Raw genomic sequence first — 9,341 nt, 5'->3', positions numbered from 1 at the left:
ACACACAACTCAAAGAATATCCTCAATACTAGCGAATGGGTACAGTAAAAACAGTCCAACTGGTGTCTATTTCACTGTGTATATTCACAGCAACAAAAGAAAAGAAAGCCCTCTGGAGCACAGTCCTACTGACTCATGAGTCCATCCCATTGTGGGCAGAGAACAGATTCTTTAAGATTTCAACCCCTTTACGTGGATCCAGGCTGACTTTATAGCCTTAGGTTTTGCTTAGGAGGTGTCATGGTGGTACAGTGGTTAAGCATTTAACAGCTAACCGAAAGACGCCAGCCTTGGAAACCTCACAGGGCAGTTTTACCCTGTTCTCTAAGGTTGCGATGAGTAGCAATCAACTCGTCTGCAATGGGTTTTTTGTTTCGTTCCGTTCCCTGCCTATAATGTGTGTGGGTTTTCCTGCCTGGCACCCCTTCCCCACCTTCCATTTGAGATGTGCTGGGCTTTAAACACTGTTCCATGTTGCTTGGCACCACAGAACCAACACAGACTCTGCTCTGCCTCTTGACATCCTGCTTATTCAGGTCCTCTGGCACCTAGTCCTCTGCCTGTGCCGGGTCACCTTCATGCCATGGCCTCTGCCCTCATAGGAGCTGCCTCCATCCATGTCCATAACCAGGAGCGGCTTCTGCACCACCCACAGTAAATGGCTGTCCCTCTATCACACAACAAGCCTACAACACCCTTCCCTGCCATGTCTATCAATGTGGTGGCCTGTGGTGGCCTGTGTGTGGACATGCAGGCTCACCATAGTGGGCAGAGTTCAGCAGAGCTTCTAGAGTGAAGAAAGGATTGGCAATCCACTTCCAAAAGTTACTCACTGGAACCCTGTAGATCACAACAGAACATTGTTCACTATAGTGCGGAGAAGGGAGCTCTGGTAGCGTAGTGGTTACAAATCGGGCTGCGAACCTTAAGGTCAGCGGTTCGAAACTACCAGCTGCTCCATGGGAGAAAAATCAGGCTTTCTACTCCCACAAAGATTTACACCCTCGGAAACCCTGAACAGGGTCGCTATGGGTTGGAACCGACTCGACGGCACTTAACAACAACAACAACATAGTGCGGAGAGGAATGGCTATCACAGTGGGCTCTTGCACTTAATGGGCATGACAAGGAAGCAAGATCGGGTGTCACTGTACCACTCAATGTCAGCTAACTGGGTGGGTAGTGGTGTGCCGTGGGGTGGGTTCCAACGCATAGCGATCGTGTGTATAGGGTTTCCGAGGCTGTACATTTTTACCGGAGCAGAAAGCCTCGTTTTTTGGTCAGCGGAACCGCTGGTATTTTCAAACTGCTGACCTTGAGGTTAGGAGCCAGACTCCTAACCACTATGCTACTAGAATAGCAACAACAAAATGCCTCCAATTGCCAAATGAGAATTCGAGCACCTCCACCCGAGACTGTCTTACACCCACTGTTGTGCTCCGCCCATCATCACTGTCACTGTGAGCTGTTGTGGGCCGTGTTCTGGGGTGTGTGTGTGTGTGTAAGTCAGCATTTCAGCGCACAGTGCATCGGCACTTAGTCCAGCTGCCGTGTCATAACCCCACGACCACGATCCATTCCCAATGTTCTCACACCCATGCAGAAAGCCAGTGCCCCTGGTGGCCACTCCGGACCCCGGGGCCCACTCCGAGACGCCACCTGCTCTACACTGACTTGTCGCTCCCTCCGTCCCCGCTGAGCCCCCAGGGGCCAGCCTCTTCCACTAGGCAGCATGTCTTTTGCTAACCCCACCCCACCCCATCCCCTGGCCCCACCACGTGGTGGCCTGTCTCTCAGGCCTGCACTTCCCTTTCCAACGTTCCATGGTCCGTGAGGACCATACAGTGCGGATCCCTCCTATGTCGGTGGGCACTAGGGTCAACTTTTGGTTGCTGTGAAGTGTGCTGTAGTGGACCGGGGCGGGGTGGTGGTGGTCTCTGTTAGCATCCCTGCTGTCAATTCTCTTGGGTCTAGACCCAGGGGTGAGGCTGCTGCTTTGAATGGGAACTGTGTGTTTAATGTAGAACTGGGTTTCAATGCCTTCGTATGTGCCTCTTCATCTGAGTGTACCCAGAACGCTGGCTCTGTCCTGCCTCTTGCCTGGGAACCAACCCTTCTGTGTGCTGCCCTCGGCACATGTCACTGGCATGCTTCCTCCACCCATGATGCCTTGTGCACCCACAATGCTCAAGAAGGTGCCCCCAGATATGAGGCCACTTTCTGTGAATATTTTTCTCGCTGTCAGGTTCTTAACTGCTTTATATTGGAGTAGAGTCGACCCACCACAAGCTGCATACATTGACAGTGAACAGTCAGATCCATTTGGACACATATGCATCCAAGAAACCATCGCCACAAGCAAGGATGGTGGTTGTAAGCCACCAAGCACTTGGCAGGAGAAATTCGAGGCTGCCTGCTCCGGAAAGAGTGGCAAAATCTCAGAAGTAGTCCCACTCTGCCCCATAGGGGCTGTCATGAGTCAGAGTCAACTCGATGGCAGTGGATTTTGGTATCTATCACCCCCAAAACACTCCTCCTGCTCTTTTTTAACCCCTCCTTCCTGCCCCCCTTCAACCCCAAAGTGTTTTATGTCAATGAAATCATACACTCTGTTAATTGGGGCCATGGTTACAAGGATGAATGCATTTATCAGAACTCATCAGATTATATGCTTGAGACAGACACAATTCATTGTAAGTTAGGGTCCCTCAGTTGTTGTTGTGGGCCATCGAACTGTTTCCAACTCATAGTGACCCTGTATAGAGTTTCTGAGGAGTCGCTGGTGAGTATGAACTAGCAAACTTGCAGTTAGCAGTCCAGTGCTTATGCAACAGTGCAATTAGCATTGAACCTCAATTTTCTAATGGAAACCCTAATAATGGGGTCATGCCTCCTGAAGAGAAAATGAGGAACAGTGCTCAGGAGCCCCAAGGTGAGTTGGAGCCCCAACATCCCTGTTCAAGCTCCAGGCTGCTGGACAGCAACTTCAAGAAGCCACACTGGGTGGAACTGTCCCCTTTGGAAGGCATGACATAATGGAGTTTGCTTTGCATGGAAGGGAAAACGAACAGAACATCCTCTCAGTAAGTGATTCATGTCTCCAGACTTAGGAAGCACCCACACTTAATGAGGACTGCGGTGATACCTGCAAAGATCTCCATCAGTGATCTTGAATTTCAAATTTTGTTTTCTTGCTTCATTTGAAAAATAAGTTATAAAAAAGCCTGCTGTTTTATATGCCAAACAAAGCAAAGAAAATCGAAGATACCATCAAAAGGACTCACCACTTCTATCCCGGGAAATAGTAACGGCTTTCAGAGCTCTGGTGCTCAAAGTGTGACTGGGAATCTTCCACGTGGTCATCACCGAGCTTTCCGGAAACTCGAGAATTGCAGCCCGCCCTCACCTCCTGATTCCGAAACCAAGAAACCCAAACCCGTTGCAGCCAAGTCAAATCCTAGTGACCCAGTAGGGCAGAATAGCGGGAGAAAGATCAGGCTTTCTACTCCCGTAAAGATTTACAGCCTCGGAAACCCTGTACAGGGTCTCTATGGGTCGGAACCGACTCCACGGCACTTAACTTAACATAGGGTTTCCAGGGAGCTCTGGTAGGGTAGTAGTTACCAATCGGGCTGCTAACCTCAAGGTCGGCAGTTCGAAACTACCAGCGGTTCCGCGGGAGAAAGATGAGACGTTCTGCTCCCCCCGTAAAGATTTACAGCCTAGGAAATCCAGTGCAGGGTCACTATGTGTCGGAACCGACTCCACGGTACTTAACGACAACAAACCTCTACAGAAGCACACTGACACGGCTTTCTCCCACCGAGTGACTGGTAGGTTTTAACCATTGACTTTGTGGTTAGCAGCCCAAACCAACGTTTCCACCTGACTGAAGCTGCATTTTAATAAGATTGTAATGGGTGGGGGGCGGTGATGTCACATTAAAGGTGTTCTTTACTGAATAACGCCTTTGACCCAGGCGCTAGCCTAAGCTCCTGTCCTAGTCCCCTTCTGAGAAAGGGCGGGAAGGCAAGGGTGCACCCAGTGGGTAAAATGTAGCCCTGTCATCAGGAACTGGGTAGCTGATGGGCAGATTTGAAGATGTTTGGTACTGTGGGTATCCTAGCAGTTGTCCTGCGGAATCGAAAGAAAATCAGAGCGATGGCCCATCCCCCAGCTAAAGCTTCGCACAAGGCACTGCAATAACTACTTGGAATATTGAAATGAGGAGGGCGGAGAGTGACTGTCAGACGGCTACTGGCCAATGGGACACGGGCATGTAGTAGTACTGGACCGCAAAGGCTGCTGGGCAGGCGGGCACCTGGCTTGTTGGCGCTCTGGGCACGAGGATGCTCGCGGGCGCTCAGTACCGGGGCGCCTAGTGCGCAGCCGCAAACGTGCTGCGTGCAGAACCGCGGGGGATCTCCTGTATATGTATATATATATGCTAGCGCGAAGGCGGGCTCTTGGTGGCTGATCCGGTGCTCTGCTTCAGAGGCTTCTCTGCTGGCGGGTAAGGCGCGGGGCCCTGGCGTCCCGAGCAGGACTTGGGGTACCGGGTAGCCCCTCATGCGCCTCACCCCGAGGGCTCTTTGCCGTAAGGGGCGGCCTGGCTCTGTAACATACTTATTTTGCACCGTATTTCTGGTGCGGCGCTCGGAGCTAAACCACTAGATCGCAAGGGTGGTTTGTGGTTTGAGCCCTCGGCTCCTCGGAAACCGTTGTGAGTCGTAACCGACTCGACGGCGGCGCTTAACAACAACAACTCTGCAAATGACAGAAGAGCCCTTGGCCCTCCATCCGTGGATTGTGTTGATCGGAGAGGGGTGGGGGAGCACAGGCTGGAACACGGGGGTTAAGGCTGTTGGGGGGGCACTGGGGTGCGAGGACGTGGGGGGACAGCTATTGGAGTAGGGAGAGAGGCTGGGGGGCAGATATAAGGAGGTTGGGCAGCAAGAGGAATGTTATCGTTATATGCCGTGAGTCGGTTCCGACCCATAGCGACCCTGTACAGGGGTTCCGAGGCTGTAAACCTTTACGGGAGCAGAAAGCCTCATCTTTCTCCTGCGGAACAGCTGGTAGTTTCGAACTGCTGACCTTAAGGTTCGCAGGCCGATTCGTAACCAGTACGTTAGGGATAAGAAGGTATGGGGGTGGGTTTGAGAAGGGTGGGGATGTGGGGGGCGCGTAGCCGTGACTGATGCGGCGCCGTGGCTTAATACGCTGGATTTCAATGTTAGAACCGCGATGCCGGCGTTGCAAGCTCACCAGCCGCGTCTCGGAAACCCTATACAGGTCTCTATGAGTTGGAATCGACTTGACGGCACTTCGCGTTGTATGACACGATCCCTCTCTTGCTTGGGACAGATCCCGTGCCTCTGGGCCAGGAACTGCATGACTGAGACCCACTTGGTGTACTCGCTGACTCAGAGCCTGCTGAGTGGCTGCAATTGGGAGGGTCTCCATGAGGGAGGGGGCGGCACTGAGTGGGGTAGCCACCTCGCCACCTCTGCCTTCGCAGCAGCACCCAGTTGAGCATATTTTAATATCCCCATATTCCTGGTCTCTGTGGGTGCACACACACACACACACAAAGTGACTACTGAGTTGAGATGTTCCTTACCCCTCCCTGTGGTCAGAGTAGAACTGAGCTTCAATGGCTGCTTTGTCAAAAGTGGATTGCCAGGTCTTTCTTCAACACACCTCTGGGCAGACTCAAACCACCAATCATTTGCACCACCAGGGTCGCATAGCCATGACACAGCCCCTTTCTTGCCTCCAACAGATACAGTGCAGCCAAACTCACACACACACACACACACACACACCGCCCCCCAAGCCAGGAATTGACTGACTTGGACCTTGTGGTGCCCAGGCACTCATCTGGTGTGCTCCGTGACTCGGTGTCAGGTGAATGGCTGCCATTGGGAGGATCTCCGTGAGGGGGCCAGCTGTCTGTCCCAGCCACCATCTCAGCCAGCACACAATTTGAAACAAAACGCTCTTGTTTTTGTTAACACTCCCTCCTCATTGGCCACCTCCCCCACACCCTTGCTGCCTGGATGCTTCATTGGGTCAAGGCCCATGACATCACCTGTTACCCCTCAAGGGTCTTAACCTCACCCACCCACATGACACCTCTCTGCAATAGAAGCCCCTAGTCCATGCTGTTGTCTCTATCCATGGTAACACTGCAGCTTGCCACCCGCTCTCCACACCCACCGACCTCATTGCATTATGCAGAGCTCCAGCCGTCTTCTTAGTTGTCAGGCATTTGCTGCGGGGGAGCCTGGGTGTTCTGGGCACACACACCGCCCCCCCCCCACCCAGTTCATCTCCTGCCTCCTGACTGACCTTGGTCTTCCCACCACAGGTTCCTGCAGTGTGCAGCATAGTTCCCAGACTTCGAGGAGAAATCCACAGCAGGAGAAGGTTAGAGGGCCACAGGTGCAGCAGGGTGGGTGCGGGGAGTTCGGCCTGGGGAGACCCCCTCACACCCACCCCTCTGTGAAAGGATCCTAAGCGCCCCTGGGGTTAACGAAGCTCTCACCTGCTTGTTTTCACAGGTTGAGCCCTGGTCTTAGGTCATTCTCTGGACCAAGGGAGCCATGGCTATGAACCTGTTGAAAGATTGGTGCAAGGGGATGGATATGGACCCCAGAAAGGCCGTACTGATTGTGGGGATCCCCATTGAGTGTGATGAGGTGGAGATTGTGCAGACAGTTAAGGCCGGCTTGTACAGCGTGTGCTCCTACAGGGTGCTGGGCCGAATGTTCCTGAGGGAGAATAATGCTAAGGCTGTCTTTGTGGAGCTGTTGCAGCCTGTCGACTACGCGGTGATGCCCAGTCACATCCCAGGCAGAGGGGGCTTCTGGGAGGTGGTGATGACACCCCGCAACTCCGACGACGAGTTTGTCAATCGACTGAACTTCTTCCTGCGAGATGAAGGTCGGCGAACGGTGGATGCGGCCAAGACCCTAGGGTGCCGTATCTCAGAGGCTGCTGCCCTGGAGCCTGAGGCCTCAGGCCCAGTGGCAGCACCAGAGCCCGAGGCCTCAGGCCCAGTGGCAGCACCGGCTTTTCCGCTCATGAAGGAAAGCATGTGGTACCGTAAATTGAAAGTCTTTTCAGGCAACAAGATCCCTGTGCCCGGCGAGGAGACCTTTGAAGTCTGGCTGGAGCAGACGACCGAGATGATGCAGCTGTGGCAGGTGTCCGAGATAGAGAAGCGGAGGCGGCTGCTGGAAAGCCTGCACGGCCCGGCTCTGTCCATCATGCGGGTGCTGCGGGCCAACAACGAGGCCATGTCGGTGGCTGATTGTCTGGATGCCCTGAAGCAGATCTTCGGCCCTAGGGAGGATGGCCACACCTCTCAGTTCCGCTTCCTGCAGTCCATCCAGATGGCAGGGGAGAAAATATCTGATTTTCTGCTCCGCTTCGAGCCGCTGCTTCAGAAGGCTGTGCAGCACAGCCCCATCTCCCCGCGCAGCACGGACATGATCCGTCTCAAGCACATCCTGGTTAAAGCTTCCATGACCACTTCACTCCGAGCCCAGCTGGAGACCCTGGACCAGCACTGCTGTGCCCCCACCTTCCTAGAGCTCATGAAGATCATTCGCGACGAAGAAGAATGGGAGACTACCCTGGCAGTGACCCAGGAGAAACCTAAGCAAGGAGGAAGGGGCCGGAGAGGTGTTAGCAGACAGGCGTCAGTGCAGGTCCCTGCTCCTGTCCAGGTCCCTGCTCCTGTCCCCCAGGAGCCCATGCAAGCAGGGTCTTTCTGGGAGAGTAGCACCCAGACCGTGCAGGGAGGGGGGGTTACCCAGTCAGTGAAGCGTAAGCGCCTGCCATGCTCTTCTAACAGTGCTAGCCAGGCCGGGGATCTCAAGGTTGAGCTTCTAGAGAAGAAGATGCAGCCAGGTGCCATACAGGAGTCGGGAAACGGGGTAGGGGCTGGGGCAGTGAGCCACCCCGAGCCCTAAATAGCATAGGCTCACAAGGCCCTGGCACCCCTCCTAGTGGGAGCTCCTGGGAGAATGGGGAGCCTAGGCAGTCAGCAGAGAATGGCAGGGGAGCCGGGACCCAGCCCCCAGGCCCAGCACCAGCAGGATCCCGGGACTCCGCTGCCCAGTCTGCAGGTGATTACTGGAGGCCGTGGAGCAGGGCCCAGAGGAGAAAGAGGGGTCGAAGACCTCCCAGCAGGTGGGGGGTCAGGTTCATGTATGAGGAGTCTGACGTAGAAGCTGAAGAAGGTGTGGCTGGGGACTCAGAATTGGTACCTGGCCCCTTGAGGGCACCCCCCACCACTCCCACTGTAGACTCTGAGCTGCGGACCACCAGTAACCCCCAGGTCATGAGAGTCATGGAGGAGCCTTCCTCAGGGCCATCCCAGCCCGAGGTGGATCCACCCTTGCCAGGAGTAGTCAAAGCTGAGGAGAGTGAGGAGCTGTCCTGGAGGGGAGGCCACAGGGTCCAGCCAGTCTTAAGGATCATCCACACTGCCCACAGGGAACCCCAAGAAGGCAGCACTCTGGCCTGCGACCCCAAGAGCAGCAGGCACCCCGGCCCCACCTGAAGCTGGTTTTGATCCAGTGGGTGTGAGGGCCACTTTGGCAGGAGGATGAGGGGGAATAGAGATCATAGGAGGAAGAGAGGAGATCGGAGAACTAGGAGGAAGAGAAGTTTGGGCCGGAGGAGGGAGATGAGGGGGGTGAGGGAAGTTGGGGATGTTCTTGTGTTTGTTCAGGGCCAAAGGAGATGGGAGCAAACAGGTGAGGACCAGGGACTCACCTGGCCAACCAGACCCTCAATGTCCTCACTACTACGGTTTGGAAGACACTAGGGGGAGGCAGGGATCACCCAGGGACCAGCTGTCTGGGTCTTCTAAGAAGGAGACCCTTCAGTACACCTTTGGTGAACTGCTTCCTACTCTGGGAAGCACTTCCTATCTCCCCATAAATCACGGCCAACAGTTAGGCGTTGTTGTGGAGGTATGAATTCTTATCTGACCAGTTCCTCCCAGAGACCCCAGCCCAGTCCTGGAAGACAGTGGGAAAGATAGATGGATGCAAGAGTGGCCACCCTCACCCCGAGAGTGACCACCTGAAGGAAGGATGGATCGGGCAGGGTCCGGTGGGGACTGCTTGCGGCACCACCTCTACTTCTGTTTGTAGCTCAGTTTCATTGACGATGCCGTGTTCAATGTTCCTTTTCAATAAATTTCGTGGAGTGTTTCTGCTGACTCAGCTCTGTTGTGGGCCGTGGGGTGGGGCTGGGGGGCTGCCAGGGTTCAACTGCCACTGAGGGACCACTCAGGACCAAGTGAGACAGACCAGGCTTCC

The 9,341-nt window shown here is 54.5% G+C and overlaps 1 protein-coding gene across 1 annotated transcript; it reads left to right on the top strand.

The window, feature by feature from the left end:
* The first annotated feature begins 6,608 nt into the window (after positions 1 to 6,608).
* LOC102838681 (paraneoplastic antigen-like protein 5-like) lies at positions 6,609 to 7,982 on the top strand. The gene has a single exon (XM_006874780.1). The coding sequence runs from the start codon at positions 6,609 to 6,611 to the stop codon at positions 7,980 to 7,982; it is 1,374 nt and encodes a 457-aa protein (XP_006874842.1).
* Positions 7,983 to 9,341: the final 1,359 nt, after the last annotated feature.

This window comes from Chrysochloris asiatica, unplaced genomic scaffold, assembly GCF_000296735.1.
Source record: "Chrysochloris asiatica unplaced genomic scaffold, ChrAsi1.0 scaffold00301, whole genome shotgun sequence".
In the NCBI taxonomy this organism is placed as follows: Eukaryota; Metazoa; Chordata; class Mammalia; order Afrosoricida; family Chrysochloridae; genus Chrysochloris; species Chrysochloris asiatica.
Note: the sequence above shows the minus strand (reverse complement) of the source record. Positions and strands in the feature narration are given on the sequence as shown.